General features: G+C 35.4%; 1 protein-coding gene across 1 annotated transcript in view; it reads left to right on the top strand.

Moving 5' to 3' along the window:
• The window catches only part of SEMA3C (semaphorin 3C), a 186,859-nt gene that overhangs the window by 75,853 nt on the left and 87,786 nt on the right, over positions 1–23,220 (top strand). Inside the window, exons 3-4 of the mRNA XM_060020334.1 lie at positions 17,652–17,812; positions 19,071–19,133. Coding sequence (XP_059876317.1) covers positions 17,652–17,812; positions 19,071–19,133 — 224 coding nt within the window. The remainder of the gene's footprint in view (positions 1–17,651; positions 17,813–19,070; positions 19,134–23,220) is intronic.

The raw sequence follows: 23,220 nt of genomic DNA, 5'->3' as shown, positions 1-23,220 counted from the left end.
AAGTGTAAGTTATCTCTGATCTTCACAAAGTCTTGTGAAGAAAAGTAAGTTCACCTTTTGGAGGATCTTGAATTCTTTGTCAGATGGCTTCAAATGACTTTGTCAGATGACTCCAAAAACAAATGACTTTGTCAGATGACTCCAAAAACCATTCTTCCAGTCACACATTGATATTAATTCTACAACCAGCAGCATATTTAAAACAAAGTTGAGGCTTTAGGCCAGAAATAATTTTAAGACCTTGAAGATAATAAAAATAGAGGTAGTCCCTAGTAACATGGGAGGGGCTTGTTTAGATAAAGTGGGAAGGGATATCCCTCCAATGAGGTGTCAGTTGAGTTCAGAATCAGAAGAAGGAAGCAGTCTTTGGAAGATCTGGTTAATCTCCTTGGCAGCAGCCCTGGAGTGTGTTCAGCAGAAAGATCCGAGAAGACCCTCTGAATAAGTGTTTTTGGAAGGAACTATTTTTATTCCTGTAAATTTTTATTTTTAATAAGGAATTCACATATCTCTTATGTGTATTAAAATTTTTAAACCACTACTATATTCAGGGAAAAGTAAAGGAGACCAAGTTCTCCTGCCGAGTATTCTTATCCTCCTTGAATTACTAGAGAACATGGACTTTGGGTCATACAGACTTACATTCAAAACTTGAGAAAGTTACCCAAGATTCATCCAAAATTTTTTTCTGTATGTTTAATGCAGAAAACAGTAGGACCAGTTAATAGGATTGTTGTGAGGACTAAGTGAAACAGTGTAAACTTTTCTTAGTAAATTGGGTACTTTGTATGTTCTCAATAGATAGTAGGTAGCGTGAGTGGTAAGTTAAGAAAGGCAGACTGGAAAAAGATCAAGAAAAATTGTATTCTACAAAAATCATTTACTTTTGTGTTGGAATCTGAGAACTGTTTTTGCTAGAATTTTGAAACATTATAACATTTTATTGGTGCACAGATTGCACTTCAATACAAATTAGATGTTAATTCAACAAACTTTATTTAGTAGGATTAACTCGGAAAATAACTGCAGAGTAATGCCCCAAAGCTATGACAGTGCACAAATACCCTGTTTAAAATTGAAACTCCAGTCTTAGCACAGAAACTAACAGCTATGAGTGATAGCTATTATGCTCCAGGTGCTTTACACCTATTTTCTCTTTCTGTTAGCACAGTTGTCCCCTGAGATAGGTATTCTTATTCCATCATTCAGGGGGGGACACTCAGGCACTAATAATTTAAGTTACTTACCTAAAGCCATGTAGTTAGATGCAGTGCCAAAATTTGGGTATAGATGTCTCTGTTTCGAAACACCACTCTTTATTCCAGAAAAATGCATTGGTAAAGAAAAAACAGAGTTTTATGTTAATTATCTGTATATCTTAGGTTAAAACTATTTTGAAACTTGAATTGTACTAACTTGAATTAATTTTCCACTTGGATGTTAAAAGACAATCTTGGTTGTTTGTACGTTCATTATTTATGAGTAATTAAGGTTGCAAAGTTTTAAAATTAGGGAAGTACAACTTGTATGTCTTTGATGAGATAAACCAAAGGCAAATGCCTAACTAAAACCTGTTTATCCACTCTTCTAGTTTTAGAGCGTAAAGTGGCTTGTTTGACTGTCTTGCTAAGTCACTTGAATTGTATAATGTGAAATCCCTCAAATAACATCATTCCAACTATCTACACCTGTCATTTTGCCTAATAAAATGTGTTTTGCTTTTTGAGATTCAGGGATAAAAATGGCTATAAGTCAGTAGAATGAAACTTCCCTCCACATTAAATAGGCGACCGTGAGCTGTTAATACTCAGGTCAAACTTTTGGTTTTTAATAGCTTGTCACTTCCTTGTTTAAGTGTGCCTTATTTCCACCAAAAGATTTTACTTGTACCCTGAAAATTAAAGTGACAGCCTTGGCTAATTCTTACCTGATGGAAGCAACAGCATTTTGTAAGATAAATAAGCTTTGAGTCCATATTCTGCTATTCTCCTTGAAGTGCCTGCAGGAATGATAAATATTATGTCCCAGAGCAAAAGCAGAAAAGTACAACACTGATCTTCTAGTTTGAAAAATTGAGTGAGGCTGCATCTACTCCTTCTCAAAATGGGATCACGTTAACTTTGGAAACAAATGGTTTCCCAATCTAGGATGAAGTAAAGAGAAACCTCTTACATATACATTGAAAAGCCATTGTATATACGATGAGTCTTGGGCTTTTCAAAGCTGCAGGAAACATGGTTGGATCCTTTGTGCTTCTCTTGAAAAGAATCAAAGGGTAGCTCTATTACTATGTAGAGGCACACTCCCAAGGACTGTTTAAAAATCTCCTCTCCAGCAGCTGAGCACTGCAGTCACTGACCTTGTATTTTAGACAGTGTTAGGGGAGAGAGAAACAAGAAAAAAAGAGAAAAGGGAGCTTCTGCATTGAATGACTGATGAATGTGTTTAAAGTGAAATGAACATGTCTCCACTGTCCTCTACATTTTCCCAAATGTGTTTCTTTGTTTTGAAGCCAAAAGCAGTAACTTGGCTAAACAGTGAGTCATGTTGAATTAAATAATGTTTAGATAAAATAGCTGTCTCTTTAGGAAAACATCTCTGTATTTCTTTTTTCATAAAGTCTGGTTCTTTAGATTTGAGATTTTGTGGTATACAGTTTATTGTATTTTTTTCCTGTGTGCAAATGAAAATGGGTTTAAAGATGCATCAAGTGAAAGCAAAGTTCAAGAATTTTGGTAGTGGGAGGAGCTGGATTGTTAATTTCCAAATACTCTGTTTTACTGGAAGTTGTGGGTGGTCTTCCATCATTCTGAAAGAATCTAGAGATAGAAAAATTTTGGCAATATATAGCTGTTTTCCAGTTAGTGATAATTGGTATTTCTTTCCTTGTCTAGTTCAACATTTTGTTATATGTAGTGCAACCAGATTCTGGTATGAGAATATATTTAAATCATAGAGGTCTGTAGAGAAAGTTTGCACAGCCTGATTCTTGACTAAAGAGTAATTACAGTTCTTTAAACTGACAGAATGTTGAATTGAGCCATCAGTATTATCGGTTTCTTATTTCTAATGTAACACATCATGAAGAGGAATGTTAATAAGTTGAATTTTTTCCAAGACTTCTGTCCATGCATCTATGCAGGCATCTTATAGTTTAGTTATACAAAATGTTTTATTCTACTTTATTCACTTAATATTGTGTCATAAAATAATCTCACTCTTGAAAACCCTTTAATAGTAGAATAGTCTTTGTAAAACTTGCAACTTATCATGTAATGTACTTTCTCAGATTTTTTCACTGGTGTCCCAAGCAACTTTGAAAAAATTCAAGCACTTTGGTTTGATATACAAGGAATTTGCATCTTTACAGGTTACTTGTGTGACAACCGAGAAGTTTGCATTTTTGCGTGTTGGTTGATTCCCTGATTCTGCCCACCCAAATCCTCTTTCTTATCAACTCTAAAAACTTCTAAACATATTTGAATCTTTCATCTCAGTGTTTCAACACAAGCTCTTTTTTCTCCCTGGAAAATGCTTATCTCTTTATTAAGTCATGTTTATCCTTCAGGTCACAGCTTATATGACACTCACAGAAGCTTTTTCTGACCCCTGATGTAAAGCAGCTGCCCTTGCTTTAAGCACTTATCTTGTCTTTTACCATACTTTGTGCATTTATTTCTGTGTATTAATTTAATAGAGTGGCTCAACTAAGATTTGTTGAATGAAGAAATAACGTCAAGTGCTTCCTTCTTTTTAAGATTTTCTTGTTATTTCCAGAAAGACTTAATCTTCCTTCCTCAATGTCCCCTTAATTTCCTGAGTCATCTTCTTGTACTGCAACTGTTTGTGTACCTCCATCGATGACTATCCATTTTGAAGGGAAACACCAAGAATTTTCATCTTTTAACTGGCCTCTGGCTCATTTACTATCTATTGAATGATTGAATAAATATATACCTCAAAGAATATTTTAATTTTGTGAAGAGCCTGCTGTATTTTTTTAAAATGTAAGCTTTATATCATAGGGAACTGGCATGAAGGGTCAGAGAACTTTATGGGGGTGAGATGGGACAAGAGACCTCACTCAGCACAAGGTAACTCCTACTACTCTTGCTCTAATCAAGTTTGCTAACTAGAAGTTCCCACTGGAGGGCCACAGGGTATCCAAAGAAAGTTTTATTGAAAGCATAGAAAATCAATAAATAGTATAAATGTTGTGATAGACAAGTGTTAAATGCTACTATAAGAATCTTTCCATATGATGGTTTGTGTGGGGAATGGTTCACATTGGGGATTAGAGTGGGGGAGTGGCATCTATTGTATTCTCTCTGCCCTAGGATTTTGCTGGCGTGATACAACATGTGAGCTCTTCACCTCTCCCCACTGCAAACAGCTGAGTCTGAGGTATTGTCTCCTTACCTACTGTTCTTACCTTGGACCCACTGTTTTTGAATAACTTGCCCCAAAGCAGCTTTTCCAGAAGTGTCAAGAGCTCTAGAAAGGAGGTGTCAGATGAAGTGTTTCCTCCTCCACAAGTTTATCTCCCTTGTTTACATCTTAAGTGGACACTCTGAAGCTGCGGTCTTCCTGACAGTAGGAATGTCAATGGTAATGACAGCTCAGCTCATCCATGCTATCCTCTACAGCTTAGCAATAGGTTCAGATTTGGTTCTACTTTCCAGAAGTTACTTCCTTCTAATTTAAAGACTCTCAAGACATCTTAGCTATCCCCTAATTGTATATTCTCCATATTCTGAGATAGACTCCAGCCACCATTTGCCACATACATGGAGCCAAAGATTGGAATCTAACATCTTTTTTTTTAGAATTTTTTAAATTTTTATTCTTTTTAATTGAATTTTATTGAAGTATAGTTGGTTTACAATGTTGTGTTAATTTCAGGTATACAGCAGAGTGATTCACTTTTGGTTTTGATTGCGTTTTGTTTGGTTTTTGGCCATGCCTCATGGCATGCAGGATCTTAGTTCCCTCACCAGGGATAGAACCCATGTCCCCTGCAGTGGAAGAACGGAGTCCTACCACTGGACCACCAGGGAATTCCTGGCATCTAACATCTTTGAAGCCAGCTTTCATGTCTCCCAAGTAAGCTTAGAGGAAGGGAAGTCAGAATTTATAATTCTCTGGTTGATTGAATCACACAACACAAATGGAATATGCTTTAGGTAGGGAGAAAGAAAGCCTTGGTTTTTGGCTTAGCTTCTTTTCCAGAAAGGACACAGTTGTATTACTGTGTATTACATATTGCTAAGATAGATTTTTAGAGAGGCCCTTTCTTCTTATCATTTTTATAGTAATATGAAGGATTACATTAGCTTTACAGATATTTTACAATAGTAGATAAAACTTATAAACAGTTAAAAAGGAATTATTTTCATGGACATTTTTATTGCTGCAGGGAACATTGGAGATCATTCTGGTTAATAAATAATCTCATTCCTCCTTTTATTTTGTAGATGTAAGACTTAAGGTGGGGGGAAATAGAAGGTGGGGAGTGATTGGGTGAATGGGGGCAAACGAAACCCTGTATCAACAAATGATGAAACAAGAACTTCAGCCCCAGTTGGCTCATTCCAAAACTGGGCCTTTCTCCCCATACACCTTACCTTTTAATAGTAATAAATTATTATCATGAAAACCTTAATTTAAAAAATTGGATAGCATTTTTTTTCTCACTTTATTGGTTCATGCTCATAATTTATTTTTTGAATTTTATTTATTTTATATACAGCAGGTTCTTACTAGTTATCTATTTTATACATATTAGTGTATATATGTCAATCCCAATCTCCCAATTCATCCCACCGCCACCAACCCTGCCACCACTTTCCCCCACTGGTGTCCATACGTTTGTTCTCTACATCTGTGTCTCTATTTCTGCCCTGCAAACCAGTTCATCTGTACGATTTGTCTAGATTCCACATATATGCTTTAATATATGATATTTGTTTTTCTCTTTCTGACTTACTTCACTCTGTATGACAGTCTCTAGATCCATCCATGTCTCTACAAATGAGCCACTTTCGTTCCTTTTTATGGCTGAGTAATATTCCATTGTATATATGTACCACATCTTTATCCATTCGTCTGTCAATAGGCTTTTAGGTTGCTTCCATGACCAGGCTATTGTAAATAGTGCTACAATAAACATTGGGGTGCATGTGTCTTTTTGAATTATGGTTTCCCAGTAGTGGGATTGCTGGGTCATATGGTAATTCTATTTTTAGCTTTCTAAGGAACCTCCATACTGTTCTCCATAGTGGCTGTATTGATTTACATTCCCACCAACAGTGCAAGAGGGTTCCCTTTTCTCCACACCCTCTCCAGCATTTGTTGTTTGTAGATTTTCTGATGATGCCCATCACCTGCTGTGAGGTGATACCTCACTGTAGTTTTGATATGCATTTCTCTAATAATTAGTGATGTTCAGCAGCTTTTCATGTGGTTCTTGACCATCTGTATGTCTTCTTTGGAGAAATGTCTAGGTCTTCTGCCCATTTTTTGATTGAGTTGTTTGTTTTTTTAATACTGAGCTGCATGACCTGTTTATATATTTTGGAGATTAATCCTTTGTCCGTTGATGCATTTGCAAATATTTTCTTCCATTCTGAGGGTTGTGTTTTCATCTTGTTTATGGTTTCCTTTGCTTTGCAAAAGCTTTTAAGTTTCCTTAGGTCCCACTTGTTTATTTTTGTTTTTATTTCCATTACTCTAGGAGGTGGATCAAAAAAGATCTTGCTGTGATTTATGTCAAAGAGTGTTCTTCCTATGTTTTCCTCTAAGAGTTTTATAGTGTCCGGTCTTACATTTAGGTCTCGAATCCATTTTGAGTTTATTTTTGTGTATGATGTGAGGGAGTGTTCTAATTTCATTCTTTTACATGTAGCTATCCAGTTTTCCCAGCACCACTTATTGAAGAGACTGCCTTTTCTCCATTTTATATCCTTGCCTCCTTTGTCATGGATTAGTTGACCATAGGTGCGTGGGTTTATCTCTGGGCTTTCTATCCTGTTCCATTGATCTATATTTCTGTTTTTGTGCCAGTACCATATTGTCTTGATTACTGTAGCTTTGTAGTATAGTCTGAAGTCAGGGAGTCTGATTCCTCCAGCTCAGTTTTTTTTCCCTCAAGACTTCTATGGCTATTTGGGGTCTTCTGTATCTCCATACAAATTTTAAGATTTTTGTTCTAATTCTGTAAAAAGTGCCATTGGTAATTTGATAGGGATTGCATTGAATCTGTAGGTTGCTTTGGATAGTATAGTCATTTTCACAATATTGATTCTTCTAATCCAAGAACATGGTATATCTCTCCATCTGTTTGTGTCATCTTTGATTTCTTTCATCAGTGTCTTATAGTTTTCTGAGTACAGATCTTTTACCTCCTTAGTTAGGTTTATTCCTAGGTATTTTATTCTTTTTGTTGCAATGGTGAATGGAAGAGTTTCCTTAATTTCTCTTTCTGATCTTCCATTGTTAATGTATAGGAATGCAAGAGATTTCTGTGCATTAATTTTGTATCCTGCAACTTTGCCAAATTCATTGATTAGCTCTAGTAGTTTTCTGGTGGCATCTTTAGGATTCTCTAATTATAGTATCATGTCATCTGCAAACAGTGACAGTTTTACTTCTTTTACAATTTGTATTCCTTTTATTTCTTCTTCTTCTCTGATTGCTGTGGCTAGGACTTCCAAAACTATGTTGAATAATAGTGGTGGGAGTGGACATCTTTGTGTTGTTCCTGATCTTAGAGGAAATGCTTTCAGTTTTTCACCATTGAGAATGATGTTTGCTGTGGGTTTGTCATATATGGTCTTTATTATGCTGAGGTAGGTTCCGTCTATGCCCACTTTCTAGAGAGTTTTTATCATAACTAGGTGTTGAATTTTGTCAAAAGCTTTTTCTGCATTTATGGAGATGATCATATGGTTTTTATTCTTCAGTTTGTTTACATGGTTTATCACATTGATTGATTTGCATATATTGAAGAATCCTTGCCTCCTTGGGATAAATCCCATTTGATCATGGGATCATGATGATCTTTTTAGTGTGTTGTTGGATTCTGTTTGCTAGTATTTTGTTGAGGATTTTTGCCTCTATATTCATCAGTGATATTGGTCTGTAATTTTCTTTTTTTGTAGTATCTTTGTCTGATTTTGGTATCAGGGTGATGGTGGCCTCATAGAATGAGTTTGAGAGTGTTCCTTCCTCTGCAATTTTTTGGAAGAGTTTGAGAAGGATGGGTGTTAGCTCTTCTCTAAATGTTTGATAAAATTCACCTGTGAAGCCATCCAGTCCTGGACATTTGTGTTTTGGAAGATTTTTAATCACAGTTTCAATTTCATTACTTGTGATTGGTCTGTTCATATTTTCTATTTCTTCCTGGTTCAGTCTTGGAAGGTTATACCTTTCTAAGAATTTGTCCATTTCTTCCAGGTTGTCCATTTTATTGGCATAGAGTTGCTTGTAGTACTCTCTTATGATGCTTTGTATTCCTGTGGTGTCCGTTGTAACTTCTCCTTTTTCGTTTCTAATTTTATTGATTTGAGTCCTCTCCCTTTTTTTCTTGATGAGTCTGGCTAAAGGTTTATCAATTTTGTTTATCTTCTCAGAGAACCAGCTTTTAGTTTTATTGATCTTTGCTATTGTTTTCTTTGGTTCTACTTGATTTATTTCTGCTCTGATCTTTATGATTTCTTTCCTTCTACTAACTTTGGGTTTTGTTTGTTCTTCTTCCTCTAGTTCCTTTAGGTGCAAGGTTATACTGTTTATTTGAGATTTCTCTTGTTTCTTGAGATAGGCTTGTATTGCTATAAAGGCTTGTATTGCTATAAACTTCCCTCTTAGAACTGCTTTTGCTTCATCCCACACGTTTTGGATCATCATGTTTTCATTGTCATTTGTCTCCAGGTATTTTTTGATTTCCTCTTTGATTTCTTCAGTGATCTCTTTGTTGTTTAGTAACGTATTGTTTAACCTCCATGTGTTTGTGTTTTTTATGGTTTTTTTCCCTGTAATTGATTTCTAATCTTATAGTATTGTGGTCTGAAGAGATGCTTGATATAATTTCAGTTTTCTTAAATTTACCGAGGCTTGATTTGTGACCCAAGATGTGATCTATCCTGGAGAATGTTCCATGTGCACTTGAGAAGAAAGTGCAATCTGCTGTTTTTGGATGGAATGTCCTATAAACATCAATTAAATCTATCTCATCTATTGTGTCATTTAAAGCTTGTGGTTCCTTATTAGTTTTCTGTCTGGATGATCTGTCCATTGGTGTAATTGAGGTGTTAAAGTCCCCCACTATTATTGTGTTACTGTCGATTTCCTCTTTTATAGCTGTTAGCAGTTGTATTGAGGTGATCCTACGTTGGGTATATATATATTTTTAATTGTTATATCTTCTTCTTGGGTTGATCCCTTGATCATTATGTAGTGTCCTTCCTTGTCTCTTGTAACATTCTTTATTTTAAAGTCTATTTTATCTGATATGAGTATTGCTACTCCAGCTTTCTTTTGATTTCATTTGCATGGAATATCTTTTTCCATCCCCTCACTTTCAGTCTATATGTGTCCCTAGGTCTGATGTGGGTCTCTTCCAGGCAGCATATATATGGGTCTTGTTTTTGTATCCATTCAGTGAGACTGTGTCTTTTGGTTGGAGCATTTAATCCCTTCACGTTTAAGGTAATTATTGATATGTATGTTCCTATTACCATTTTCTTAATTGATATGGGTTTGTTTTTGTAGGTCCTTTTCTCCTCTTTTGTTTCCCACTTAGAGAAGTTCCTTTAGCATTTGTTGTAGAACTGGTTTGGTGGTGCTGAATTCTCTTAGCTTTTGCTTGACTGTAAACTTTTGATTTCTCCATCAAACCTGAATGAGATCCTTGCCGGGTAGAGTAATCCTGGTTGTAGGTTCTTCCCTTTCATCACTTTAAATGTATCGTGCCACTCCCTTCCGGCTTGTAGAGTTTCTGCTGAGAAATCAGCTGTTAACCTTATGGGAGTTCCTTTGTATGTTATTTATCATTTTTCCCTTGCTGCGTTCAATAATTTTTCTTTGTCATTAATTTTTGTCAGTTTGATTACTGTGTGTCTCGGTGTGTTTCTCCTTGGGTTTATGCTGCCTGGCACTCTCTGTTCTTCCTGGACTTGGGTGGCTATTTCCCTTCCCATGTTAGGGAAGTTTGCAACTATAATCTCTTCAAATATTTTCTCAGGTCATTTCTCTCTCTCTTCTCCTTCTGGGACCGCTATAAAGTGAATGTTGTTGCGTTTAATGTTGTCCCAGAGGTCTCCTTGGCTGTCTTCATTTCTTTTCATTCCTTTTTCTTTATTCCGTCCTGTGGCAGTGATTTCCACCATTCTGTCTTCCTGGTCAGTTATCCATTCTTCTGCCTCAGTTACCCAGCTATTGATTCCTTCTAGTGTATTTTTCATTTCAGTTCTTGTATTGTTCATCTCTGTTTATTCTTTAATTCTTCTAGGTCTTTGTTAAACATTTCTTGCATCTTCTCAATCTTTTCCTCCATCTTCTTCCGAGGTCCTGGATCATCTTCACTATCATTATTCTGAATTCTTTTCCTGCAAGGTTGCCTATCTCCACTACATTTAGTTGTTTTTCTGGGGTTTTATCTTGTTCCTTCATCTAGTACAAAGTCCTCTGCCTTTTCATTTTGTCTATCTTTCTGTGAATGTGGTTTTCCTTCCACACGCTGCAGAATTGTAGTTCTTCTTGTTTCTGCTCTCTGCCCTCTGGTGGATCCATGCTCATAATTTTTAATTCATTAAAATTAAAAGATCATAAAACTCAATATAACAGAATAAAGGGAGAGAGTGTGAACGAACAAAGAACTTTGTCTCAGATTTTGAGGCAGTTTCAGATGCAAAACTCTACAGAAAACAGTGTGGGCCTTAGCAAGTCATACAGTATAGTCCCCCACCCCCCAATCCGTGGCATTTTAAACCATTTCAAATGATCTTTCAGGCAGCCTTTAAGAGAAGAGAAAATTCAAAGGGAAATCGAGCAAATCTCAGCAGATCTGAGACCTGACATCAAGAGACCTGATCAACAAAGCCTTTATGAAGCAGTCCAATTTAAATTACATCGAAATTACTGCTTGAGTTATGAGTAGGAGTTAGAAAAAGGTAGGAAAAGTCCTCTCAGCAAGAGGAATAAAATGTACAAAGACCCTAAGGCAGAAAGGAAGAAGGCAAGTTTGAAGATGTGAAAAGGTCAAAAGGGTGAGAACACAAACAAAATATCCAAATAGTGATGATTGAGATTTTCTAGTGAGGTAATCTTGAGCCAGATTGTAGCAGGCCTCAAAGGCCATGTTAAGAATTTTGGATTTTGTTCTAAAAGTAATGGAAAATCATTCAAGACAGGAAGAGAAAGCTTAAAATTAGAATAATCATTTAAACCATGAATCTTTTGAGAGTGTAAAGGGGGCACTATTGATAATTACACTGGTAAAACAGCCCAAAGCTGGGCTGTTTGTGGCAAGCCAGGATGAGAATCATCTTTAAAAGCTCTTATATATTGGTTAATTTGCCCTCTGATGCAGTGCCTGGGAGATACATTCTGTATTCACTGTTGTCCTTCCCTGGCCAGACTCACTGAATAGAACTGTTTTCCTTTTTCTTTCTTTCGTCCATTTGGCAGTTTGCTTCCATTTAGCCAATCATGCCCATCCATCAAAAACATAGAAAATGTGGAACCATTTACCTCTTACATGAAGCTATATCTGACTCTCTGATCTCACTCTCATGCAGCTTTTCTTGGACTTGATCTGATGATTTAATGAGAAGAGCATCACTGAGAATTTGATTATTCTCAATTTGTTTGGAGTATGTTCTCCTCTCCCCACCCCACCTCACCCCCTGCTCCTCAAATTGGCAAAGAAAAAATTTGAGAGACTGAGCCATTTCTTATACTATATTTGGCACTGCACAGACTCATGGGCAGGTCAAGAACATAGTGAAAACCCAATAAATAAGTGTTTAAATTGTCCGTCTTATTTGAAAAACAAAAGAGTGTCTTATAGAGTTCACAGATTAAGGAACCCACCTTGCTTTGAATCCTGGCTCTAGCCTCTTCTTTTCTTTCCTATGTGATCTTGGTTAGATTGCTCAAATGAACTGAATTTTAGTTTCCTTAAATGTGGAACAGGAATGATATTAAAGCCTAACAAAGAGGTTTTAAATGCAAATTAAACAGGTGTTTTAAGCACCTAGAACAGTTACTTCTGCTGTTAGACCCACAAGTGGTAGCTATTTGGGTCTATTATTTTTGAGCAAATGTGCTTTTACTACATTCCTTCTGGTGTCTCTTTGCCTTAGGAATTAGGAACTGCAGTGTCAGCCTGCTGAAGTTTCACTGGTCTTATCTTTATCTGCCTGTTTGTCCTAAAGGGATAGGTGAAGTTCAGTTTCTAAGCCACTTTCAAGATAGTGAGCCTCAGGGAGAGGATGGGTCATTTAAGCCCACTCTACTTAAAATTCTTCTGAGATAAGACATTCAGGAGAGGAAATTATCCTGTCAGTAGCAATGTCTCCAAAGTAAAAGACATGCTAAGGATTTACTTTAAAATCTGTAGGTGTGCATTCTGCCAGAGGGAGAGCTGAGGTTTATGGTGAGGAAACTGTCATGGTGGGCTTAGCCAAACAAAATAACAGAATGTAAGTCAAGATTTGGAATTGTCGTAGGGGCCTGGTATGTTCATATTAGTGTCCTGTTTTGTGAGCAGATGTCTAGCCTGCCTTGATAAGGGCTTAATAAAGATGTATTGAATATATAAATTAATAGCATATCGGGGTACATGTGTCCTTTTGAATTATGGTTTTCTCAGGGTAAAAGCCCAGTAGTGGGATTCCTGGGTCATATAGTAGTTCTATTTTTAGTTTTTTTAAGGAACCTCCATACTGTTCTCCATAGTGGCTGTATCAATTTACATTGGCACCAACAGTGCAAGAGGGTTCCCTTTTCTCCACAGCCTCTGGGGCACACTCACTCACTTGGTTATTCCTGCACTCCTTCCACACATCTATTCTGAGTAGCTGCTCTGTGACAGGGCCCATGACATTAACATCCCTTGATTTCCAAACCATGCTTTCTCTCTCTGTGACAACCTTCACAGCAGGGGCCCTGGGGATGGGACAGTCTTCAGGTGTGGTAGACACTTGGTCTTCATTAATTTTGCTGTTTAATAAATAGTGTCTGATGGCAGAAGATGACCTTGTTGCTTTCCTGCTTTGTAGCTTCCCAAGGCTCACAAATGTCCTTAGAACAAAGTAGCAGCCTCTTATGTTGGTACTCAAAGCCTTTGTGATAGGGATCCTGCCTCTCCAATATTTTCCAGAACTTCTTAACTCATCTTGTGGTCCCTAAAAATAAAATATTGAAGTAATGCCAAAAAAATTTAATTAATTAATAGCACATCATGAACTTTAAATATAATTAATAAGCCACCATTGCATATGCTTCTCATAAAGAGACCCCTGGGGACTGATTTTCAATCAGGTAATCTTTTGCTTGTTTTTGAAACTTATAAAAGGCCAAAGATAATATAGTATTCTGAGGGAATGTGTTCCCTAATCAGTAGTTTAACAGATATATATTATTCATAAAAGAGAACTCTAGACTCTCCACCAAGATCACATTTTCGAGCACATTAATAAGTTCTCACTGACTTAGTCACCTCAGAAATCTTAAGATCACTAACAGAGAACAAAGGTTAATTCTTAATATGGTTAGGGATAGAGTGTTAATTACAGACAATATATTCTGTATATTAAACTATGTTGTAATTGCTATAGCAGTGTGTTGACTATATTCAAGTGGTCCCAGAAGCTTATATTGCGAGGGTTTATACTTGGGGGGAACTTATTTTTCTCCCAGCCCTGGTTAAATTCTCAAGGCTCACAATAGTTTCCATACAAAGGTAAGCCCATGTCAATACATGAATTTCAGGTAAGCATATCATGCTACAAATTTTCCCTCAGGGAACACTGCCATGGAAGACATTACAGTAATTTTCCACCCTAGAACGCTACAATAATGTGGATTTCAGGATAGAAGCATGTAGTATTTTTTTTAATACTGTTTCCCAGGAGATTTTCCCAAGGATTTAGAGACCTACACTGCCCTTTGTGGGGCCGCTGCATTTTCTAATACTGCATACTCTCAAAGTTCCTTCTCAGTCAGTTGAGCATGTCCGGAGAAACAGCTCAACTAGCTGTACCTCCAATGCTGTGAAAAGAATGACATAATTATTAAGATGTAAAGAAATGTAGGACAGTGCCATTCTGTGACTTGTTTAGATGAGAGACCAATAATTGTGAGTTCCTTCTCTCGCTGTAACCAAATCATTAAATCAGTCATTTTCTCTAACTGTAGCCAAATTATTGAATCATTCATTGACTTAAGTTGGATCTGCATTAAACCAAAAATGATGGATTATTCAGTCATTCTCTTTATAGATAAAAATCCTGGATGCTTTGAACTCATCTCTTTATTCCTTAAGAAAAAAAAAAGGTTCATTTTGATTTTTTTGTTTTTCCCAAGCCCCAGAGTTCAGCTATGGCTAACTACCAGCAATTTAAATAGCATTTAAAAAAAATAGCCTTAGCTTCTAGGCTTCTAACAGAGGCACTTCTAAAGTAAATCTTCCTTGGTTAACAGCTGTCAGCTATCAATGAGCTATAGGTAATTAAATTTGAAGATAGCTTTATGGCCCAGAAAAAGAGATAAAATCCTTGGACCAGAAAGGTCTTAAGTTAATGCAGTTATTGCTCCCTCTGGTATTTGAATTAATGCAAGAAATTGATTATTTTCTAACGAAACAGGTAAAGAGGAGAACTGCCATTGTTTGTTACTTGCAAGTAAAATTTAGTTGAGACTGTTTTCCCAGCCCAGTTCACACTCTTGGTTTTATTTCAATATACATTGGGAAGAGAAGGCAAAAAAAAAAAAAAAAAAAATTTGTTTTTTTTTTTAAATAGCCAGACTAAACAAACCATGGTAGAAAGAGTGAGAAGGTGTTAGTGGCTGTGAACACTGGAGAGATGTTATCAGATATGATCAGTTAGTAAGGGTTTAAACAACAGGAAATGAAAACCTCAATTCAAGGTGCCTAAAAAAAAGCAAGGATTTTTTTAAAAAAAATCATCTATAACAGAAGTAATCCTGTAGTAGAACAGTTGTAGGGTTAGTGTAGACATTGAATGATTTCTTATAGAACTCAGCATTTTTCCTAAATTTCTGCTTGCCATTCTCAGATAGCAATCTTTTTGGTAGCAGCAACTGCTGAAAGTATTATATTCTCACTTACCAATGTCCAGAGGCAGAAAAAGAAATCACCTCTTTTTTGTGCCATTTTTAAGACCCAAGAAACCTCTTCTAGTAACCTTGCAGAAGACTTCCCTCTACATCTCATCGGCCAGAACTAGTCACATGGTCATATTTTTAGTCACTCTCTTGCTGGGGGATCCACTATGGTTGGCATATGGTTCCCTGCCAACAGGAAAGAGAAAGAAAATATCTGTTAGACAGAGGGTCAGTAATCTCTCCTGCCAAAAGGAGCACACTGATCTTCTACTGTGTGCTGGTGGAACATCCTTTGAGCTATGTGTTAACATAACCAATTTATAGATGAGAAAATCGAAACCTGGGAGAAACAAGGTAGTTTTTTTAAACTAACAGATTAGTAAGTGATGAAACTGGGATTTCAACTCAGAACTGTCTGACTCCAATTCTGTACTCTCTCCACTGCTGCCTGTACATCATGCCTCACTTTGAGTTTCAATTACAGAGATACTCTTTTTGGATCTAATGATCAATGCATCTCTGTGTTTTGCTTTTCACTTTAGACTTACTGTTCCTCGGAGCTTCCTCAGAGCTGTCTACTCTCTGAGCTTCATATCATCCATGAGAAGAACTGGAAATCTCTCCCTGCAGATTTGATATTTTTAATGACAAATTAGTTATCTAATTTTACATGCTTGTGGGACATTTCCACTTTTACTTGAATTTAATCTATCAACACTCAAGTAATCTCTTTACCAAAGAAATTTCCTTTTTGAATCTCTCAAAATTAGTAAAGGCCATGTTCATTTAACCTGTTCTCAGTTTACATCTTTGGAAGATAATTACCTCTTCCTTTTACCCAAAGACCAACTTCATATAAAATCATTCCAAATCCTTTAAGTGACCCTCACGTCAACTCCTCTCTTCCTTTCTATTTCTGGCAAATCAGGTCTTTATCATCATCATATCTGGAAGAGCATCTCTTAGTTTTCCAGTCTCACATGCCCCAAAATTATCCTGCACACCAAATTATTATTCTTAAATATGATTTATTATTTTACTGTCCTGCTCAAATAATTTGAGTAGATTCTACATGTGACAAAAAGAAATATTAAATATATTAATACATATAAATCAGACAATTTAGTCTTCCATATTTTCTCCCTGTGTAAAGAATTGTTCTTCTTACTTGTCTGGCTGAAGCTTGAAGTCTTGTCCCAAGTCATAATAATAGGTAACCCATGTAATCCATGTCACTGTGAGACAGGTACTCTTTTAAGCTCTTGATGTATATTAACAATTTAAACCTAACAATACCCCTATGATGTAGGGACTATTATTATCCTGACTTTAAAGATGAAGACACTGGAGTCTAGAGGGATAAAGGCACTGGCCAAGTACATATATAAATGAAATTGTAGGGCCAGCATTCAGACTCCAGTGACTGAGCCCCAGATGCCACAAACTCAGTCATATTTTACTTCTTTAATCTGTGTATTTCACTGGAGAGTTATTTATTCATGAGGTATTTGTTGAATATCTATTCTGCACCCAATCAGCACCCTACAAATGATGTTTTACAGGAAAATTATGCAGCCATGAATCTCCTCCACTGGATGAAAAGCAAGCTTTATTAAACACCCTGGATTTTAGGCAAAATCAAAGGAGAATGTGTCTTCTCCCACCTTTAGTGACATTTGTTGCATTTTATATTCTCTCTCATGTTCTGAGCTCTTGGATATTTTTTCCTACTTCAGCAACAACCTCTGGTCTAGCAGAGGCTAACTTTTTTCCTGAACACAATCCAAGTAATTTATAGAAAAATTTATTAAACTAGTTAGAATTATGTTGAGGAAGTAAGGTAAATATTCAGGGTAGGAAACAACAACCCTAAAATGATGACCTTATTGAAGTCCAACAATAAAATATTAAGAGAGTCTAGGAAGACATTCATACCATCATTGCTTTTGTTTTTTGTTCAATCTAATCACTTGCTATATTTTTTTGGGTGATTTATTTTAACAAGCTTTGAGCTGATGACAAACAGTAAACAACTGAGTTGAGGTCCTAGCAAAATGTGAATAATTTTGTAATCAAGTAGTACTACTATAAACTTTAACATTGCATTTATGGATTTATTTATGTTTTAATTCAACATAGAGGAAATAAATAAAAATATCCACTAATATAACTGTTTTAAAATTAATTTATTGTAGGAGGAAAATGTATTTTGACTTTTTTGGTAAATATTTCCATAAGATAATTTTCATTAAAATAATGGAATCAAGATACTCAATTTTCACTTGTGCTATTCACTATTTCAGAGCTTCGAGAAACCAAGACCTCTGAATACTTCAGCCTATCTCACCACCCTTTAGACTACAGGATATTATTAATGGATGAAGATCAGGACCGGATATATGTGGGCAGCAAAGATCACATTCTTTCCTTGAATATTAACAACATAAGTCAAGAACCTTTGAGTGTAAGTTTATCATTTTCATGAGGGCAATGCTAAATTCCTAGGTGTCTTTTTCTTTAAGAGTTTCAAATACAATGAAAAAATTATGTACTTCATTAGAACAATAGAAAATACAGGTCATATATCAATAAATAGTTGGAAATTACTACTTATTTCAAGGACTGAAAATATAATCAATTCATTTCTCCATGTCTAGTTTCATAGTTTTTAGCCATCTAAAACTTGAAGCTAAGTGAGAAAATACTTCCCATGTATACATACATTGAAAGGGAAAAGGAGAAGCATGGAGTATAGCATGAAAAATGGTCAGATTAAAGGACAGCGTACCTTGTCATCTGTACATAAACCAAGAAGGCCTTGAAAAGAACACAATTATTAAATGCAGTGTTCTTTGAAAAAATGTGGCCTATACAACAGGGATTTGAACTGCATGGCTCCACTTATATGCAGATTCTTTTTGGTTGTAAATACTACAGTACTACATGATACATGGTTGGTTGAATCTTTGGATGTGGAACTGGAATATAGGGTCAGTGTCCCTAACCTCTGAGTTGTTCAAGGGTTAACTATATTTATCATTCTATGTCACAGCAAGGAAATAAATTGAGCTTCATTAAAGTAAAGAAATAAAAGTAAATTAATTATAAATTTATTACAGCAAGAACACATCTGAATTTATTATTTTAACAATGAGCTACAGGATGAAAAAAGCTACAGGATGAAAAAAAAAATCATCTCCACCAGACCTGACCCAAGGCTGCAATGACTTAGCATGCTAGCACAGTATGTCAGAGAGAGAATCTTTATCCAGGTTATTTTAGCTGTTGAAGTACCTAGTTTGCAGTAAATTTACCAGCCTAGCTGTGTAGTTTACCAAAAAATCCCCAAGATAGCAGTATAAACATAAATTCATTGTGATATAAGCAGTTGTGAAAAGTGTACTATAAATCAGAGGGAGGGAAATATACATTATATGGTGCACATCAATAATTTCCTTATTTTAAAATTGTACCATTAGTAAATGAGCACATATTATAGAAAGAATTGTTGAAGGAAAAATTCATGGAAGAAACAAAAACATAGTTCTTAGAATAAAGTAATAAAATCTTTATTAACTTGAGTTCATAAAATGAAAGAAGAAATTTGAAATATAAATATAGAATTAACTTAAAGAAATCTGTTAGCATAAAGTAAATGAAGAGTACTGAGCTGTCATATATACAAGTGAGATTATGCAACCTTTATTTTCCTTTCTGAGCAGGTTTTCTGGCCAGCATCTGCAATCAAAGTTGAAGAGTGCAAAATGGCTGGCAAAGATCCCACAGTGAGTGCTTAAAAAAATCCAAAACTTAAATATTTGGTCTTTGAATTCATGTACTTTGAGTGCATCCAAGAAGGAGACAAAGGGTATTGGTGTTTTGAATCCTCGGCTGGACACATAGTAAGAAATGTAAATGCAAAGTGATTGGAACTCTTAAACACTGTAACTTAGGAATTCCTGACTGGGTAAAAATTTCCTGCTTTGCTTTCATTATTGAACCCTGACACTTTTCATGATGGATTTCAGTAATAAGCCCTGTTCAAAGTGGATCCAACCTGCAGAATTCTCAGCAGGCTGCTGAAATAATGATAATTCAAGTGTCTGGAGTAGCTCCCAGATACCATGTGGGCTTTTCCAAAGAAAGATTCTCGTCAAAAGGGTAGTGGTTAGCCAGCACATTCCAGAAGCATAAATCACCAGTAATGGCTGTTATCTTTGTTAATTAAAAATAACCACAGAAATAAAAATCAGGGCAGATACAAATATCAGTAAATGTTCAGTGTGCAATACTTTTATAAAATGTATTCCATATAAAGAATCAAGGAATAAATCTACATTGATTTCTACAAATGACTTTCTGAAACTGACACATTAAATTATTCTTGAATATTATAAAAAATATATGGAACAGCTCTTTAATGTGCACAAGTCATTTAACGTTTATAATGAAGCTTAGATGTCATTTCACCTTCTTGTCTCAAACTTCTTCCTTGTGGAAGAAGAAGTGTGGAAATGAAATTTTTATATTTTATTGATTCTTAGCAGTCCAGGTACAAAGTTCTGAAAAAGCCTGGCTTAAGGCAGGACCACAGCAGACTCTGGAGTGCAGATCTCCGGGTCTCACCAGAGGGTGTTTTGGCAAGAGTGCTGACCAGGAGTGACTCAGCTCAGGGTTTCATTGTTTTAGTTTCATAATTCACCTTATAAGAGAAAATTTTAAATGGGCAAAAGGAGCTCACAGTAGTATATTTGCTACCCACAGGATCTGTTGGACCACAATCAAAAAGGAAAAAAATCCAGAAAAGATGTGAAAGAAACATTCAAAAGAGTACATTACAATTGCTTTCTAGGGAACCAATAGCAGAATGAAGTATAATGTAGTGGAAAAGGCACTTTTTTTTTGGTCCCCTGAAGCTATGATTTCGATAATTTTGCATGAATTAAACTACTTTCTTTCATCCTCTAATGTAGAGATTTTTCCCATTGATGGTTATGTGATCATGTCTCGCCTTTTGCCACGCTTATATCCTGTGGTTGTAATTACTGGATTTAATTGTTCTTTGTTTAAAAAATTTCTGTGTCCCATTCACATAAACTGCCACAGGCAGAATACATAGGATTTAGATACCTTTGCACATTCTCTTTCCAAAAATTGTTGTTGATTTTCTGAAGAGTCTTAGCCAAGTCATTTGATTTCTTTCTCCCTTTGGCAAAGTAGAAATGCTCTGTTATTTGCTTTATTATAATTAAACGTCATTAGATAAAATCTTCAATACATGCTTATGTTTTCACATAGTTTTGTCATGCTGTGATATCATTCATGGATATCTTTATATTCTGCCACATGGCCAGTCAGAGGTAACTGGTAGTGGGCTCTGTTGTAGTACAGCCAGCGCTGTTGGGTCCTGGGAAATAATAATCAAAGTAAGTTTCAAATATATGCTCTGTCTATGCAAGAGAAGAGAATGTTGACAAATTCATCTCGCTTAAGGCATGTGAGGTACTTACAAACAAGTGTCCTTTAAGCAGGATACCAATGGCAGAAAAATGATGCTAAATAGAAGTTCTATAGAACAACATTTTAATTACACTTCTCAAACTAAATATTTAAGAATCTCTTAGCTCTTTTGGAATAAATATCATCTAATTACTTAATATTTCATTTTTTAAATGCAGGAACAGAATATTTTAATTTGTACAAATCAGTTAATTGAAGTGAAGGAACCAGAGGTATATAAGGTGGAGTTCCTACCTTTAAGAGTCTTCACAATATACTGGGGATGATGGGACATATATACAATAATTACCAAGTAATACTAGCCAACACTTAATGGAATGGGCCAGGTGCTATTCTAAATGTTTTGTTTTAATCCTCATGACGATGCTGCAAGATGGACATTATTGTCTTCATCCACATTTTTAAGATAGATAAACTGAATCACTAAGAGAGTAAGGAACTTACCCAAAGCTGCGCTGCCTGCAAGTGGGAGGCCTCTGTCCGACTCAGGCACATATGGCTCTAGATCTTTTTGCTCTTAGTTGATAAAACATGCCACTTCTCCGGGGAGAATATGATAAATGCTGAGAATACACACAAAGACAAAGAAAAAATTCACTGCACCTGGGATATTTAGGAAAGGTTTGATAGATTTGGTGGCAACTATGCTAGGTCTTACGTTAACTTGTCCCCTTATTCTAGTTCAATAATACTGAAATTCAAATAAGTTGTATCCTTTCTCTCTTTCAGCCTTTGGTACAGGCTACATGTGATTCTCTTCTTGTTGAATTATCTTCCCATCTTTTTAACCTGGGAATCATCTACTCATCCTTTCAAATAACAGTGCAGATGTCACCTCTCTGGAGAGTCCTTTCTTGCTACCCAGGACTGGGCTAGCTGCCCCTCCCTGTGCGTTCACCTGAAACACTCTAGAACTTATTTCACTGCATTTTTAGTGATTGGATCCAGTGCCCAGATCTGTATCTAGGCACTTCATGAAATTTCAACAAGATCTGGAAAAATGGAGATGAAAGCAGTAAGCACGGGAATCTATTCCAAGTACTTTTCTCAGGTTGGGGGTAGGACACAATGGATATTGAGTTATTAATACCTTTAGATTAATAAGTTTATAATAAATTCATTATGCACAATTTTTAAAGGTATATTTTGGTTAAATTAATTTTTTTACTTTTAAATATTATATTAATCTTCTAAGAAAAGCATAAACTAGTGACAAATTTTATATTTCTATAACAATTGAAAAAAAACCATAGAATCAAACATCTCTTATTCCTTTAGATTTTTTACTTATATCAAACTTTAATTAAAGTTATAAAAATAATACTCAATTATTAGAAAATAATTCAATATAATTTAAAATTTGATCCCAGGTAATGTGTATCATAATACTATATAATAAACTAATGTTTATCAGGAAAGTAAATTATCATGGTGGGAATATAGCTTATTGTCTGCCTCAACTAAGAGAGTATAACTTACCTCCCAATTTCCCTTTTTGCCCCTATTTATTCACATTCCTACATGCTATATTTATTTCTGAATATTAATATTTTATTCATATGCTAAATAAATTGAGCTTAAACAATAACACATGCTGTCAAACATATCCAATGAGATAGAGCATAATGAATGTGCTAAGTAAGTACTGTATGAGATCATTGAAAAATTAAGCATGGTTACATATATTTAGACCTATATGCATTACATACACACAATGTCAAACTTGATTTATTAATTGTAGAATATCAATTTCCCTGTTTCTGTGACCAGAGGATCCTAAACTATTTGAAAACATATTTTCTTTAGGAATACATTTATCAAAATACCTTGATATATTCCCCAGACCAAGAAGTATAGGCCAAGAAGAAAAAAATTAAGAGGTATTTTTTTTTCCATTGCATAGTATGGACCATGAAGAGTCAATATTTTTAAAGCCCTATTAATCTGAGCTCCACGATATATTATTTTAAAACATCTATTTTAAAATTATATAAATAATACCTGTTAACACAGAAATTTTTGAAGACCTAGAAAAGCATGCAGAGAGCAACAGAAAACAATCTCTTATTAGCTCTCTGACCCTGGAGGCTTAACCTCTCTGTGCCTCATTTTTCTTAAATGTGTAATGGGCTACTCATAAAACCTACCTTATTGGGTTATTAAGAGGATTAGTGAATTAATATTTGCAGAGAGCTTAGAACAGTACATAGCACATAGTAAGCACACACTGTTAAGTAAATAAAATAAATTACGCTACCCAAACATAATAACTTAAAAATCGGCGGTATATTCTTCCAGCATTTTAGTATATGACATGTATATGTATATACATAAAATAGTATTACATTCTGC

Source organism: Delphinus delphis, chromosome 9 (genome assembly GCF_949987515.2).
Source record: "Delphinus delphis chromosome 9, mDelDel1.2, whole genome shotgun sequence".
NCBI classification, from domain to species: domain Eukaryota; kingdom Metazoa; phylum Chordata; class Mammalia; order Artiodactyla; family Delphinidae; genus Delphinus; species Delphinus delphis.
Note: the sequence above shows the minus strand (reverse complement) of the source record. Positions and strands in the feature narration are given on the sequence as shown.